The sequence below is a fragment of the Melospiza georgiana genome, chromosome 7, assembly GCF_028018845.1.
Source record: "Melospiza georgiana isolate bMelGeo1 chromosome 7, bMelGeo1.pri, whole genome shotgun sequence".
NCBI classification, from domain to species: Eukaryota; Metazoa; Chordata; class Aves; order Passeriformes; family Passerellidae; genus Melospiza; species Melospiza georgiana.
The window spans coordinates 40,307,542-40,324,070 of NC_080436.1; the positions used below are offsets into that span (position 1 = coordinate 40,307,542).

Consider the following 16,529-nt stretch of genomic DNA (forward strand, 5'->3'; position numbering starts at 1 on the left):
CATTTTCTCTCAAATCTGGTGTTGGATGAACACTTGGTTAATTTTTAGAACCCGTCCCAGCTGTTGTGTTCAGACGCACAGGGTACGCTTTACAGTAGGTTGAGTTCATAGAGAGATGAATAACAAAGAGCATCAGTGAGCAGGAAACAAATGGTGTCTGTGATTGATACTGTTTTCTTTCACAGGGAAGGAGTTCGATGTCAGAGCCAAGTGTGTTATCAATGCCACGGGACCTTTCACAGACTCAGTCCGCAAAATGGATGATCAGGAGGTGCCCAACATCTGTCAGCCCAGTGCAGGCGTGCATATCGTGATGCCTGGTTATTACAGGTGAGGCACAGGGAGCCTGCAGCCCGTGTGACACCATTTGTAATCTCTGCTGCTGCTGCTGAATAAATCAGCTGGGAGAGGCACACCGCTGGCTCTGCGGCAGCTCGCCGTGCACAGTTTGACTCTGATTTTTGTTTGTGTTTTTCAAAGAGGATCCTGGCGCTGTGCCGGTGAGGAGAACAATTTCATCTCTTCAGAACAGACTGAACTAAAAACCGTGTAGTTTTTAGTTAGAGCTGCCCAAGGCAGGACTCCTGCTGAAGCAGAAGGCGTTTAGGCAGCACATCCCCAGGTGTGAAAGCACCTGTTTCAGTGATGCCTTTCAGCTGAGTGTGCTGCTGCTTGGTCACCCCCTCAGGGAAACAGGGAGCATGTAAAGCCTTCCAGAGAGGTTGCACCTTCCTACAGAATCTCTTGTCCTGTTAAATCATGGAATCTGAGAGTGGTCTGGGTTGGAAGGGACTTTAAAGATCATCTTGTTCCACTGCCTGCCTTCACATATGAAACTCCCTGTGCAGTGACTCTGCCGGGATGTGGCTGTGCAAGAGAAAACAGGAGTGCAGAAGCACAGAGTAAGTGAGAGAATGGGCAGTGTAATCACTAACGATAATTACTGTCACAGGCAATAGAAGTAGCTCAGAGTAGCACAACCACATTTGCTGTGGCCCCAAGCCCACGTGCCCACCCCTGGGGGTTTTGGTGGCCAGGACGTGCCCTCCGTGTTCCAGGAGAGGTTCCCGTGGCACTCTGCTCCCTGCAGTCTCCTGCTCCCCTCCCTGTTTGCTGTGCAAAGCCAAATCCCCTTCTCCCGAGCCAGCCTTGTCAGTCGGAACTCAAATATTGCCTTTGGTTCCTGAAGTCATTAGCATCCTAATGGAAATTCCCCTTTATGGACTTAGCCCACTTGTGTTGATACAGTGCCCTTGCAGTAATGCCTTCCTCAGCCCCTCTCAGAATGGGAATTCAGCCTTCCAGTGCACCAGGGGGTGCTTCTGCCAGAGCTGTCCCAACAGGACACCACCACACACTGGAAAATTGAGGCATTTTTGGCCTGGTGTAAAATCACCCCTGCATTCTCTTCTGGGTTTTTTTTTTTTTCATTTTTGTGTCTTTCTCCATGAAAAATGGTAAAATGACCTGATAGCTGCTTTAAAGTACTAAAAATGTGGAGAAATGGGCTGTAATCCCAGTTTCCTCATATGCCAGGAGAAGGATGTGTGTGATTAGCTTTATGGCCCTACACAAAAACATGGAAGGCTTTGGAACCTGGACTCACTTGGTAAATTCAAAGTAGAAGATGGCTGGATACGCTTGAGAGCTCTGATTTATTTATTCTGTAATAACCCAATAATTTTAATTGGAAATGTGGAGAATTCTTGTTCTCCATGTTCCCCGGTGTATGTCAGCATGTGGGCATTACTTTCCTTGGAAAATAGTATCTGCCCACACACTGCCTCCACAGCACAGCTGATAAGATAACACTGCACTGAATTTCCTTGGAGTGGGATAGCTGAAAGCAGGGAACTGTCTGCTAAATAGCAAACACTCGTGGGATTTAATCTTGGTTGTATCAGGCCTTCCTTCTCGTGGTGCCAAGGAACACTGCTCAGCACAGGAGGGTTGGCATTTCACCGTGTCCATGTGTGCCCTGTGAATGTGTTGCAGGATCTTGGCCCACAGTCACACAAATGATTTTTTTTTTTAACATCTATAGGGTTTTAGTTATAAATATAGTCAAGATTTTGTAAAACTAATGTTAACCTAATGCATTCACTCCCCATGGGTTTCTTACTCATTGAAGTCCTTCATTAATAGTCCCAGAATTCCTCCCCTCATTAATTAGGCTTCCTGCCTGGAAAGTGTCTGTGAAGGCAAGGCTTTTTCCTCTCCCTTCTGACCAATTTCAGATGTTTCTGTCTTTCTGGAATTTTCCTCTTTGCTCTGCATTCCACATTCCAGGTAAACTTGCACCTCACTTCTCTATGGAAAGTCACTTTATATTGTTATTTAACTGCATTTGTGGTGCTTTGGTCAAACGCTTCTTCAGCTGGAGGTCTTCTATGGATCCAAGACCTTCCATGGATCTCCCAGACCTTTTGCCTCTACATTTCTCTTTAAAGGCATTGCTATATGCTTCATGCTGGAATTTCCAATCCTCAATTTGCCTATTTTAGCCATCTTTAAAGAGAAATCTCACCGCAGCTACATGGCTCTTACCTCCTTCTCCCATCCATGGCGGAATCATAGGAATTCCTGCCTCATAAAATCGTGTTGTTTCAGAGTTATTCCTGGTGTGCAGCAGCATGACTCCTGAGGCCTCAGGAAGGCCAGTATTTGGGTGTTAAGATGCTTCTTTCTGATGCAAAACACCTTATTTTGCATTTGTTTGGGTGGTTCTTTAGTTATTTAAATAAGCTGGAACAAGCATGGCAAAGGGCATGGAGAGAGAGCTTCCCAGGATAGCTGGTATCAGTGATTCAGTAAATAACTGGCATATGAAAAACTGTTCCAGCCTGTCTCAGCACTTGCTGTGCAATCTAAAACACTTCAGTCCAGAGGTGCTGTGGGGAAACTTAGTTGGAAGTCTTTGCTTGTTTATCTTCCTTGTTTTCAGCAGTTTTTATGAAATCATATAAAAAAAATTCATACTTTGAAGAAAATGTCTATGAAGTTTCTAAATTCTGATACTGTATATTAAACCTCTGATTTCCTCTGTCTCTAAATCAACAGCTTTTTCATTTTAAAAAGTAATCATTTGTCTGAGGTGATTTACCTTTCCCAAACCTGTGTTGACTTCCCCTATTAGATTGTACCTCTGCCACCGTATGCCTAAGCTGTCTATAAATATCAGCTAAAATGGGTCTAATATACATGCTAGCTATGAAATTCTCAGCCTCTCTCCCAGCCTTGCCAGATATTGCCAACTTCCCTTCAGTAATCACTTCAGACTTCCTAAAAAAGCAATATTCAGCTTGAATAGGTAAATCCCACCCAAGCAGGCCTTTGCCTGCCTTAGGATTTGAGTCCACTGAATAATTCCCCCCTGAAGTCCATAACTGGCACCTAAATCTGCATCTCCTGCCCTCCTTCCATGTGCTCCCTGTGCCTCAGGAGCAGGGGCACAGCCTGAAGAGCCCTGACCCGACTGCACATGTTTGTAAAGGGAGTTGCAGCACCTTAAATGAAAGTCAGCATCAGTCCTTGAAGGTAAAATGATCGAAAAAAGGGGCAGTTCAATGTTTTCCTACATAAAAGCTGTTTACTTTGAAGAGTTTATAAAAGCCTTTTGTTTTCTGAAATACAAGCAGAGCTTTTTAATAAGCCATGAGGAGGTAGAGGGTTTGTACCTGTGGGTATCTTTCTTACATTACACCAGAAAAACCTGATACATTAATTAAAATCTATCCAAAGCACTACGGTTTTTCATCCTTGTACTGAATCATTCTGTTGTAGCACTGTCAGAAGGAATGAAAAATGCCTGAGTAGCAGCATCCACCGAGTGTCCCTTTTGCCTTTTTCCCTCAAAGCACAGTTCCCCTTCCAGGAGCAGAGCTGGAAGCACTCAGAGCACGTTCCTTGGTCCAAATCCCTCGGGAGTCTGTGGGTGTTCCTTCCTGCTCAAGTGGCAGGTGGTGACAAACTCTGGCTTAGTGTCACTGCAAGGATATTCCTTAAATGTCTTCATTTCTCTTCTTTATTCTCCTTTTACTTTCAGTCACCAGCCCTCACCCCTCCTGCTCCACCTTTATTGTGGAGGCAGATTGGAGGAATCACTGTGATTTTATGGCATGAAAACATCCACAGGCCTTGTTTCCCTAACCTGCTGGGACATCTGTTTAAAGCCATGTCTCGGCCACACGTGAAATCCATTATTTGTTGATTTATTGAGCCCTTTACCTGGGAACAGATGCTGTGTCTCAGTCCTTGCCTGGGCACTGGGGGTGCAGGGACAGCCCCAGGTGCCACCCCCTGTTCTGGTGTGAGCCAGACCCCTCCTCTCTTCCAGCCCTGACAACATGGGGCTGCTGGACCCGGACACCAGCGATGGCAGAGTGATCTTCTTCCTGCCCTGGGAGAAGATGACGATTGCAGGGACCACAGACAGCCCCACGGATGTCACTGCCCACCCCATCCCCACCGAGGAGGACATCAACTTCATCCTGTGCGAAGTGCGCAACTACCTGGGCCCCGACGTGGAAGGTAACCTGGGGGACCTTGCTGGGAGGGGTGGGGGGCATTGCAGCCTGGGGGGCATGCCAGCCTGGGGCACAATGTGCTGCTGCTGCTCCAGAGCATCCAGTCCATCACCAGCCAGCACCACCACTAACACATCTCCCCAAGTGCCACGTCCACTTTTGTTTTGGGCACCTCTAGGGAGGGTGACTCCACCACTGCCCTGGGCAGCCGTCTTTCCTCCAGACTGAGGGTTTGGTTTATTTAAATTATTCTGTACTGCTGTGTTTCTGCTGCAGCATTGAAAGAAATCTGAAAACCACTCAGGCAGGAACGCTGTAACATACTTGGGTTTAGGAAAACCTGCTGTCTGGAGATGGGAAATGATCGATTCCTTGTTTCCTGAGGAATTGATGTCTGCATGTTGTATAAAGTTCTGAAAGTGTCCAGGGAAGCTCCTGTTGGGTGTCTGGAGCAGCAGTTGGTGTTGGAAGTGCAGGAGAGCAGGGAGGGAAATGGGAATGTGAATAGGACAGAGATTTGATGGAATATTGGGAAGAAATTCTCCCCTGTGACGGTGGGCAGGCCCTGGCACAGGGTGCCCAGAGCAGCTGTGGCTGCCCCCGGATCCCTGGCAGTGCCCAAGGCCAGGCTGGACAGGGCCTGGAGCAGCCTGGGATGGTGGAAGGTGTCCCTGCCATGGCAGGGCAGGATGGGATGGGCTGTAAGGTCTGTCCCAAGCCAGGCCATTCCCTGGTTTCCCACGTGTTTTCCAGGAGCACATTCAGGAGTGTTCAGTCCCTCTGGCTCAGCCCAGCTGGGCCTGTGTTGGTTTTCCTGTGCAATTACTGTTTATAGATGGCTGGAGCTGAAATAACAACGGCACTGCCCATATCACCCCTCGACAGCCCTGCCTCTGCTGCCAGAGCCAGTGCCAGGGTTATCAACTTCCACAGGCTTGGACACCTTCCAGCTGCTTAATTACAGCGTCACGCATGCTGCTTTCTGTAGTTTCATTAGTTTATAAACCTAATACAGGGTCTTGTGTCTGTGATTAACACTTCATTTTGGCAGCCTGAACACGCTGGCAGAGCACATTGATTTCGGAAATCTATTCCGTGTTCTTTGGGGGATGTGTTTTACACCCTTTTAGTGATTTTTCAATTATCGGTCATTTGAAAGTTGTATTAAAACATGTTCTAAAGACTTCAGTATAAAGCAAATTGGTAACTGCACTTAGGGTGAAGGCTGTGGATAAAGATGGCTTGTCAAGAGGAAATCTTGGAATAATAACCTTCAATCTAGAGGAAAAGCTTGGAAGATGTGAAAGGAAATGTTATACTCATGTAACAAACTTTATTTTGGTTTATAAAATACAGTGTAAGGACTGTTCAGATTCACTGGGAAGAATTTTCCTGGAAAGGGGGGTCAGGCTGCACTGCCCAGGCAGGTTTGGAGTTCCCATCCCTGGAGCTGTCCAGGGAACACGTGGATGTGGCACTCAGTGCTCTGGGCTGGTGACAAGGTGGGCATTGGTACCAGCTGGACTCGATGGGCTGGGAGGGCTTTTCCAACATCAGTGGTTCTGGGATTCCATAGCCCAGCTTATCCCGGGGCTCTGGGGGTTGCTCAGCGCCGAGCAGGGTGTGGAGCAGCCCTTGGTAGTGCCCACTGGGAACTGGGCACCCCTGGGCTCGGGCTGGCCGTGCCTCAGTGTGGCTCTGCACAGTGAGAAGAGGAGATGTGCTGGCAGCCTGGAGCGGCATCCGGCCCCTGGTGACCAACCCCGACTCCAAGGACACCCAGTCCCTGTCCCGGAACCACGTCGTGACCATCAGTGACAGCGGCCTCATCACCATTGCAGGTACTGGGGGTTCCTAGAGCTGCAGCTCTGCTGGGCTTCCCTGGGGTATTTAATGCAAAAATCCTGTTCTGTGGGAATAATTCTGCTCCTGTGACCAAACTGCTCTGTCAGTGGCAGCGGGACTGGCTTGGAGCAAGCCTGGCAGCAGTCCTGTGGTCTGTGGAATACGGAGATATGTCTGTAGGGTGTAAGAGGCTGTGTTCCTGCTGCTTCCCCCAAATAACGAGGTGAGCCCTGTTCCCAGGTGGGAAGTGGACGACCTACCGTGCCATGGCCCGGGACACCATCGACGCGGCTGTGCGCGAGCACAACCTGGAGGCAGGCTCCTGCAGAACCATGGGGCTGCAGCTCGAGGGGGCCCAGGACTGGAGCCCCACGCTCTACATCAGACTGGTGCAGGACTATGGACTGGAGAGTGAGGTGAGCCCTGCCTTCCTGCCTCAGAGGGGTTTGGCCTTCCTCTAAATGAAACACCAACATATCTTGGGCAAAGGTCTGGTGAGCCCCATGAGAGCTGGGGCAGAGATAGTTCTAACAGAAATAAAGTTAGTAATTGTTCATCATCTTCCCCTTTTCCTTCCTCCTAATCTTGACTGTTTCCTGCAAAAACTCTCTGACTCATGGGGTCTGTGGTCCCTGGAGCCCCCCAAGCTGTGCAGCAGCGTGATCGCTGTGTGGCAGGAGAGCTGGGCTGTCAGGCCTGGTGGCACACACACAGCAGGGCAGTGCTGGTCCAGCCTCCCACAGCACTGAGCTTCCTCCCACACTGTCACACTCCAGCACCCTTGGCAGGCTGTTTGTTATTGGGGATGAGGGAATGGTCAAGGAAATGTGTCTTTCATGTGCTTTCAGAGCATGCTGGATTTGTTTTCCTCTCCACAGGTGGCTCAGCACCTGGCTTCCACCTACGGGGACAAGGCTTTTGAGGTGGCCAAAATAGCCCAGGTGACAGGGAAGAGGTGGCCTATTGTTGGGAAACGTCTGGTATCTGAATTTCCTTACATTGAAGCAGAGGTATGTGGAAAAACCATGTCACCTTCTGTGTTTCTGTCCTTGGGACGAGCAGGCCAGTGGCTCCGAAACATCTGCTTGAGCCCTTTCCTTTGAGGAAGCCAAAGGAAATTTTCTGTGCCTGTACCTGGAGCACACTTTGTGTATCGATATATACACATATGAATATATCTATGCACAATTAAATATTTATATAGTGCCTATTCTGTACTTCATGTACAAATATTGGATCCCAGATGGGTTCTATAAACTGTCCCAAGGAGAAGGGGCTCTCCCAGCCATGTCTGGGGCTCTGGGTGCCATCCCTGCTGTCCCTGTCCCCAGGTGGGTTCTGTAGAGTGTCCCAGGGACAGGGGGCTCTCCCAGCCCTGCTGAGGGTCTCCGGGTGCCATCCCTGCTGTCCCTGTCCCAGGTGGTGTACGGGGTGAAGGAGTACGCGTGCACGGCCGTGGACATCATCTCGCGCCGCACGCGCCTGGCCTTCCTCAACGTGCAGGCTGCCGACGAGGCCCTGCCCCGCATCGTGGACATCATGGCCAAGGAGCTCAACTGGAGCGAGCAGAAGAAGAAGGTACAAAGGGCCCTTTTCAGCTCCAGCTGCTTTGTTTTGCTCGAGGAGTTTCTGTGTTAAGGATCCCAGCTGGTTGAATAGAGAGCTACAAGTGATGTTTTATTCCCGGCAGAATGAGGCACTTGGTGCATTTCATTCTAAAGGCTTTATAAAATGGCTGTGAGATGGGTGGGGATTGGCCAGGGGGTGGCGGGGGGAAGATCTGTATCCTGTTGCCCCCCAAGCCTTAGAAATGAAAGCAGGCTTGGCATTGCTGTCCTATTCCTGTCAGTTATTTTGCTTTATTGACACTTTTCAACAGATCTGCCTCAGCAAAGGAAGCTCCTGTAACCGTAAAGAACCTGCCTGGTGTTGAGCTCCCTGGTTTTTTTTCTGATTTTGGACAGCTGAGTCCAAATCATCACACTAAAGATCACACTAAATCATCATCACACTAAGATATCGAATGGGAGAAAAATGACAAGTTGTAGGCCTAGCCTAAAAAGGCCATTTCTTTCTGAAAGGGACAGTCAGACTGTGTGTGACTGAAGGTGTGGATGCATCCGAAAGCATTCACACAAAAATTGGAAGTCTTTACTAGCATGGATACCTTTTGCAAAGAGTAAAAAGTGCCTAAGTTTAACTTTTTGATACTTCTCAGCTGCCATCTGCTTAATTTTGGGGCCTTAGAAAAGTACTGGTTAAGTGAAAGAACCTAATAGTAAAGTATAAAAAATAAGTACCTGCGTAAGAACTTGCTATTGCTCAGATCCTCAGGTTTTGTGTTTTCATTGTAGGAGGAGCTTGAAACGGCTAAAACATTCCTGTACTATGAAATGGGCTACAAAGTGAAAACAGATCAATTAACAGACAGCTCTGAGATCAGCCTGGTGCCTGCAGACATTGAGAGGTGAGTGGGGCAGGAGGGCTGCCCGTGCTGCTGTCCCTGCAGCCCGGGGAGCCCTGACGTGCGGCCCCTCCCTCCAGGTACAAGAAGCGGTTCCGCATGTTTGACAAGGACAAGAAGGGCTTCATCACCATCCTGGACGTGCAGCGTGTGCTGCAGGTGAGCTGCCCCTGCTCCTGGCTCCCTCTGGGAGCAGCCTGCTGAGGGCTGAGGCCAGGCTGCTGAGCTGAGCCCCTCTCGTGTGCTCGTTGTGTGCAGAGCATCAGCGTGCAGATGGACGAGAACACCCTCCACGAGATCCTCAATGAGGTGGATCTCAACAAAAACGGGCAGGTGGAGCTCAACGAGTTCCTGCAGGTACGTGCCTCATCTGGTTCCAGGAAGGGCTGGTTTCTGAACAGCACACGGCTAGGGAGCTTTTCCCCTTGCTCAGGGCTGGGCTGGAGACCAGGGGACTGTTCCTGTGGTGGTGCAGGGGGCACACAGAGCATCCTCAAGCAGCTCAGAAATTCAGAAAAAAATGCTTTTTTTCCCAGTCAGACTCAAAGAACAGGTCAAATTTACAAAGTAGGCCCCAGTCCAGACCTGAATTTGACATTTTAAGCCCAGAAATGCTGTTTAAATGTATTTAAAAGGATACAGGTGTCCATTGGAAGGTGCTTGGCACAGGTGTGCACACTGACATTATCCACAGCTGTTAACAGTTGTTATAAAAATGAGTAAACTAAGAAACTGAATAATAAACAAATAAATAACCTAATATTTATAATCATAACTACTAATATATATCTAATAATAATAAACTAAATAACTAAATAATAAACTGAATATTATAAAGAATGAGCTTGTTGTTAGAGCCCATCCCAGGCCCTATAACCCATTTTAATTCCTGGATTGGCTAAACTGTCCCAGTTTCTCTGAAAAAAATGACATGCATCTGCTTTTTGGGGGGCTTTCAAGCAAACCCAAGGGTGCTCCCTTTGTATATGCAGTTTGTCAGCTGGGCTGGTGTTTGAGGAGTCTTTTTTGGGGTGGTATTTCAGAGCCTGCCGTGTCTCCCCTGCCTGGTGGCAATGATGAATGCCAAACAGGAGAGAAATTAATGCTGGGGATTTTGGTCAATGTCAGCCCTTTCTTCACTGTGTCAAGTTAAACAAACAAGATCAAGGCAAAGGAAATGGTAATTGTCTCTCTGGAGATGAGCTGGGGATAAGAGCAGCATTGTTGAATCTAAATGCAGAAAATTTTCACAGGTTGTGTCCAGCATTAGCAAAAAGGAGTATTTATTTGCCTAAAATGCAGCAATTGAGCTGAGGGGCTGCAGTGAACTGGGGGGAAGGGGAAAAGCCAAACCAAACAAGCCAGGGGGGGAAGGAGAACCAATGGCTTTGGGATTTATGCTGACCTGTTCAAATGGGAGAGTGCAGCCCAGCTGGGTTCTGGCTGCTGGAAAGGGACACCCTGGTACCTCCACTGGGGCAGCCCAGCCCTTTCTGCAGGGCTGAGCTGGGGCTGGGTACATTGCCTGGGGCGCTGAAACAACCAGTAATTGTTGTTCTGTGGGGTTTGGGGGGTGTCCTGGGGTGTTTTTGCTGGGCTGACCAGGCTCACCAGGGATTGCCAGCCCTACATCATCCCATAGAATGCAAAGGCCAGGCAGTGCTTAGGAGTATTTCAGGGTTGTTTGTGCAAACCTGTGTCACTCTGTGGCTCCTGCAATCTCCCAGAGCAGCAGTGATGGGGATGCCTTGTTCAGGCTGCCCTGGAGCAGAGGCTGGACAGAGTCCCAGAATAAAGCAGGGATTCATTCACAGCATCTCCTCCATGGATCCACCTTGGGCAGCACCAGAGCCCAGCCAGGGCTGCACCCAAGATGAACCAAAATGGCCCCAAAATGCACGAGCGCTGCCGGGGTCTGTCCCTGGGATCAGTTCTGCTCCATTTGCCCCTTGCAGTTCATTGTCCCATTGCAGCTTTAGCCCCTGCAGTCCCACCCTGCTTGTTTTTCTCTCTCCAGCCCACGGGGTTTGTGCTCCTGGGCTGAGGTTTGGGTCATTTGTCCTTGGTGCCCAGCTGGGGCAGGAATTGTTTTGTCTCCCTGCTCTGTGCACAGAGCTCAGCAACGCTGAATGTGAAGCTCAGAGCTGCTCACTAAAGCAGCACAGAGCCTGAAACATAGAAAAGCCAAACCTGAGGCATCAATGGCACTGCAGGGCTGAGCCCTCTCCTGTGCCTTGCACTGCTCCAGGGAAGCACTCAGTGTTAAGCACGAGGGTGCCACTGAAATGAACTGGGGTTGCCATGGAAGGAGCAAAATACATTAAATGTTTGTTTAATTTTTTAATGGATCTGTTAAGTCACTGCCCAATACTTGAGTGTTTGCTTTCTGAAAACTTTCAAGTAATTGCGTTTGAGCGCAGAACTTGTGCAAGCCCTGGGCAAATATTTGTGGAGGTTTGTGTTGGAAAATAGAGCAGGTTGTGCCTGGGGGCTGCAGGTGGGAGCAGAGCAGGGCCGGCCTGGGCCACCTGCACGGTGCAGAGGGGCCTCAGAGGGCTGGCAGAGAGGGGCCCTGGCAGCCCCTGCTGCTCGGTGCCCACGGAGTGATGGGGCAGGCAGGAGGGACAGGGAGCCTTGGAACTGCTGGTAAAGGCAACCAGCCCATGTTCCATCAGGAGGAGTCATGGAATGCCAGGTGGTTTGAGTGGGAAGGGTCCTTAAAGCCCATCCCCTTCCTCTACAGCACAGTGCCCCAGGCTCTGGCAGGCTGGTGGCCCAGGAGGGTGACTAACTGGGCAGGAGGCAGTGCCTCTGCTGCTGGGAGATCCCTGTCTGTGCACAGGTCAGCTGCAGGTGTAATAAGCAGCTTTTCCCATGGGAGGAAGGAATCTGAGGGATTCCTGCGGTCGGTGGGAGTAAGAAATTGCATTTGGCAAGTGCCAATTGCTTCCCCAGCACTCTCTGCAGAGCTGGCTGCAGGTAATTTCAGCTCTAATGCTGCCTTTATCCATGGGATAAAAAAGAATTAACTAAAATCTTAGCACTAGTGTGCTTGCACTGGGAGAGAGCAGAGTCCAGCTTCCAGGACTTAGAGGCAAATTAGTTTTAAAAGTCTATAAAGGAATTTGGATTTGAAAGAATTGTGGGAGTCAAGTACAGTGTCTCTCCAGAGAGAGGCATGTGGGTGGAAAGGGCAGGTCTGGGATCAGTGATGGATCAGGAATCACGAAATCCCTGCATGATGTGGGCTGGGAGGGACCCTAAAGCTCATCTTCAAGCCAGGGCCAGGGACACCTTCCACTAGAACAGGTTGTTCCAACTGGCCTGGGGCACTTCAGGGATCCAGGGGCAGCCACAGCTTCTCTGGGCACCCTGTGCCAGGGCCTGCCCATCCTCATGGGGAGCAATTTCTTCCTAAGTGCAAAAAAATCCTGAATTGTCTGTGAGCTGCACCCTTCAGATATTACAAATAACCAGAGAAAGCCTTTGCAGCTGCTGAGCTTTCCCACATTGTGAAATGTCGTGGAGGAACCCCAGTGATGATGGTTGTCTGCCCTGCTTCCAAGCAGATCCTGTTTGGTAGTTGCCCTCCTCTTGCCACCCAGGCCTGTCCAAGGCAGTCCCTGATACCCCTGAGGGTGTGGGTGAGCCTGGGCCAGGCTCTGGGGCACGGTTGGTTGGGGTTGGCAGGTTGGGGATGCGGGGTGTGTGTGTGTGTGTGTGTGTGTGTGTGAGTGAGCCTGGTGCCAGGTTTTGGGGCCGCAGCTGGTTGGGGTTTGCAGGTTGGGCATGCAGGGTGTGTGTGTGCCTGTTGGCTGCAGTGGCAGCCCCTCAGTGACGCTGTCCCCGTGTCCCCAGCTGATGAGTGCCATCCAGAAGGGCCGAGTGTCGGGCAGCAGGCTGGCCGTGCTGATGAAGAGTGCCGAGGAGAACCTGCGGCGCCAGGCCATCCCCGTGGACCGCAGCGGAGGCGGGCTCTGAGCTCTGAGCTCTGGGCGGGGCTCCTGGCCCCGGGGCAGCTCTCCCAAGTGACTCTGGTGCGTTTGTCCTCCTCATTCATGCTCTCCTTGCTGCCCCGGGACGTGCCTGGCTGGGCTGTGCCGGCAGGAGCTCGGCCGTGCAGGCTGCAGGGCTTGGGGGCACACTCAGCACGTCCCTGGCCATTCACCTTTGTGCCGTGCTCAGAGTGGATCCTGCCCCAGCCATTCACGTTTGCAGCATCCTCACCTTCAGAGCACGCCGTGCTCAGAGTGAATCCTGCCCCAGCCATTAACGTTTGCAGCGTCCTCACCTTCAGAGCACGCCGTGCTCAGAGTGGATCCTGCCCCAGCCATTAACGTTTGCAGCACCTTCACCTTCAGAGCACCCCGTGCTCAGGGTGAATCCTGCCCCAGCCATTAACATTTGCACCCCAGGTGAATCCTGGGTGAACCCAGGCAGGTGAGTCCTGCCCTTAAACGCTCTGAGTTCTGCAAACACAAAATCTCTGAGCTGCTTCTGCCTCTTCACCAAGGAGCAAGAGAGGGGAAGCTGTGTTCTGAGGGCAGACACCATTCCAAAGGAGCAAACCCAGCACTCCTGGGGGTGCTGGAGACCTGTCCTGAGCCTGCTGTGGGTGGTGGGTTTGCCCTGTTGTTCCAGTGGCCACTCAGAAATTGCAGCTGGAAAACAGGACACCTGGATTAATCACCCGAGGTAATAATGTAGCTGAGAGCTGGGCACAGCTTCCCTTCTCCACTGTTAACACAAATAAACTGCCTCTAATAAATGGCATTGTCTGCAGCTGGTGCTTTGTGCAGTGAAATAAAGGCAAAAGGTGTTTTATTCTAAAAAGAGCTTCAAGTTTGGGGCAAACCCTGATGCTCTGTAGGATGGGGCAGGTTTTGGTAGCACAACATTCTTAAATGTTAATTTTAAAATGCTCAAATGCGGTGAAAAAAACAAAGTGTGTGTTTTGCATCCTACTAACTTTTCTAGAAAAAAAAAAGGCTGTTTTTCAGCAGGCTAAATGAAAAACCAAAGCTTGGAGCCCTCACTGGAGCTGTTTCCAGCACTGCTGTACCTGCCTGTTGTCCTCCTGCTGCTGGGCTGGGCTGAGATCAGCTGGGACATTGCTGCTGATGTAGAACAAGGCAGGGAAAGCTTTGCTGCTGGATTTGGCATCTGCTGTATTCCCTGAGTAGAGCAATTTCCACCTCAAACCAAGCTTCACTTCCCAGGGGTCAGAATTTCTGCTGGAGTAAAATTTGGTGTATTTAACTGGTATCACCATGTCCACTGATGGAAAATAGCATCCATCAGGGATGCCCAGCAGGGCAGGAGTGAACAGCAAGGATTCCTTGGATATTTTAACAGGGAAAGTGGCTTCAGACACAAATGGAGGTGCTGGGGACTGGTGGGATGTAGCACAGTGAGTGCAGATGCTGTCTCTGGCTGCAGAAGCAGAGCCCTTAAAAAAAATAAATAAAACATTTGGGTGTTGGAAAACAGTAGATACAAAAAAAGGGGTAAGACTGACCTAAAATGAGTTCGTAAAATGGTTCAGATGGTTTTTGCATGTTCAGTTTGTTTTTTGATGCAGATGTTGTTTGGGTTCTGGCTTTGTGCTTCGAGCAGGGGCTGAGGAAGGGGGAGTTGGCACGTCTGGCACCACAAGGACCTTTCACTGAACAAAGGGGTTTGTTCCTGTGGCCCTGTAGGCTTTTCCTTTTGAGCTGTGTTCCAGAATATTCAGGTGAAGGATAGGATGTGTGTGTCCCAAACGCACAGTGGCAGATCTCACATGTCCTGCAGGATGGAGGGAATTGAATGTACCACACACAGGCATTCTGGCTCAGTGGGCAAGGGAAGGGGTTCAGGATTCTGCTCTTAACAAAAGTGTAAGGGGAAATAAAGTAAAAGTCATGAGATCTTTTCCAGGCCACGGGAAGAAAAAACTATTTCCAATGTTGAACAGGTTTTTTGTAAAGAAAAAATATTTTCACTATAGAACAGCTTTTGTACAGTTTAAAGAGAAATTCTCCACTCCTCTCTAACTGGCATTGTTAAAATAATAGCCTGAACTTCCCTGGAAAGCAGGATTTCTGTGTTGCACCCAAAGTATGCTCTTTGCTCTCCTGTTTTGCTGTCTTGCACCTGGACTGTGGCTGTGGGTTCCCCTGGCTGTGTGTGTCCCTGGACATGGATTGCCCTGCCATGGGGCACTCGTGTCCCCTCCTGCTGCCCTGCACGGGCCTGCAGAGGCAGGGATAGCTGCCCGTGTCCCCAGCAGTCCCTGCCAGCTCTCAGTGTTCGTGTCCCCTCGTTGTGCCTGCAGGAATTGGCTTTGCTCTCTGGGCCCTGTGACGTGCATGCACTGTGGAACAGTTGAGAGGTGTCACTGCCTTGCCGTGCTGGGAAAGCAGCAATGGGGCTGTGTGTGTGAAGGGAGGATTCCTGGGGTTTCTGTGGGTATTTTGTATTGTAAATAACCTGTGGGGAGGGGGATCCCTGCAGTGTTTGGGTGTATAAATACGTGTACAGACACACTGCAGGTTTCCACGTGGCACTAAGGTTTGTTGTCAGGTTCCTGTTGCAGCCTGGGCTGTTCAATGCTGTGTTTGAAGCTGGGTTGTCATTTTTATAACTGTCTTGGTGTTTTCCTGCCATTATTTATTACCTTTGATATCTGGAATGAGCCGCATGCGTTTATTGAGCAATAAGAGGATGTATTTAATGTGCCTTGTTTTTAACTGAGTAAGGACTGAAAGCATGAATCAATAAAAGTGGCTAAAAAACTTCCTTTTGCTGGCAGTTTGTGTGGCAGTGCAAAAGTCCCTCGGAGTTGTCCTGGGGAGGTTTCTGTGGGAAGGAGGAGGTGGAGTTGGTGGGTTTGGGAACAGGACCCGGGTTTCCCGTGCTGTCCCCTCTTACCTCAGCACTGAGTGCTCTGCAGTGTGGCAGTGAGGAGGGGGTGCAGCCTTGGCCCTGCAGGAGGTGGCAGTGCAGGTGAGGAGTCCTGCCCTGCCCTTGGGCTGCAGTGGCACCAGCCATTGGCTTTGGCCAGTCCAGTATATGCATTTATCTCCTGGATTTTGGCTGCCAGCCTGGAGCAGCCCCCGACACGGGTGAGTTTGATCCTGGCCCCAGCCCCTGTGGGTCTCCCAGCCCCTGTGGGTCGTGTTCTGTGTCAGTGAGCCTGGGCTGCCCCGTGCCAGGGGTGCTCCAGCAGAGCAGATCCACTTTCCCAGCCAGGGAATCGGCAGCGCCCTTGGCAGTGGGAGCACAATCTTCATCATCTCCAGGCTATTCCGTGGGTTAATGCACACTTGTAGCAGGGGTATGGCTCAGCTGCCACGGAGCTGTGCTGGTGCACAAGCAGCTCCCTCCACCTGGGAATGAACCAGACTGGAGGGGAACCGCAGAGATCATGGGGTTCCCCCTAATCCACAGCATGTAAGTGGTAAGGAAAAGAATGTTTGCTGTGACCAGCTTTGCCCCAAATATTTTGCAGCACCAGAATTGCCTTGTGTCGAGCTCCTGCCTTTGCTGCTGGAAGGCACGGGAGTTTGGGGTCGGTCCCTTTCTGTGGTGTCTCTCCAGAATGGTCACAAATTCAGATTTATGGTCCCTGGTGTGGCTGCTGCAGCCCGGACAGAAATGTGATGGGGAATACCAAAGCAGCATTAATATCTGGGTGTTCCCGTGCCAGCCGG

General features: G+C 50.3%; 1 protein-coding gene across 2 annotated transcripts in view; it reads left to right on the forward strand.

Annotated features, from left to right (window-relative positions):
• Positions 1-15,615, forward strand: part of GPD2 (glycerol-3-phosphate dehydrogenase 2) — a 48,114-nt gene extending 32,499 nt beyond the window's left edge. For both annotated transcript variants that reach the window (XM_058027933.1, XM_058027934.1), the window contains exons 8-17: positions 186-330; positions 4,337-4,530; positions 6,233-6,367; positions 6,612-6,787; positions 7,250-7,381; positions 7,791-7,949; positions 8,726-8,838; positions 8,916-8,994; positions 9,094-9,192; positions 12,694-15,615. In XM_058027933.1, the coding sequence (XP_057883916.1) occupies positions 186-330; positions 4,337-4,530; positions 6,233-6,367; positions 6,612-6,787; positions 7,250-7,381; positions 7,791-7,949; positions 8,726-8,838; positions 8,916-8,994; positions 9,094-9,192; positions 12,694-12,816 (1,355 nt within the window). In that variant the 3' untranslated portion in view covers positions 12,817-15,615. The remainder of the gene's footprint in view (positions 1-185; positions 331-4,336; positions 4,531-6,232; positions 6,368-6,611; positions 6,788-7,249; positions 7,382-7,790; positions 7,950-8,725; positions 8,839-8,915; positions 8,995-9,093; positions 9,193-12,693) is intronic.
• The last annotated feature ends 914 nt before the right edge of the window (positions 15,616-16,529 follow it).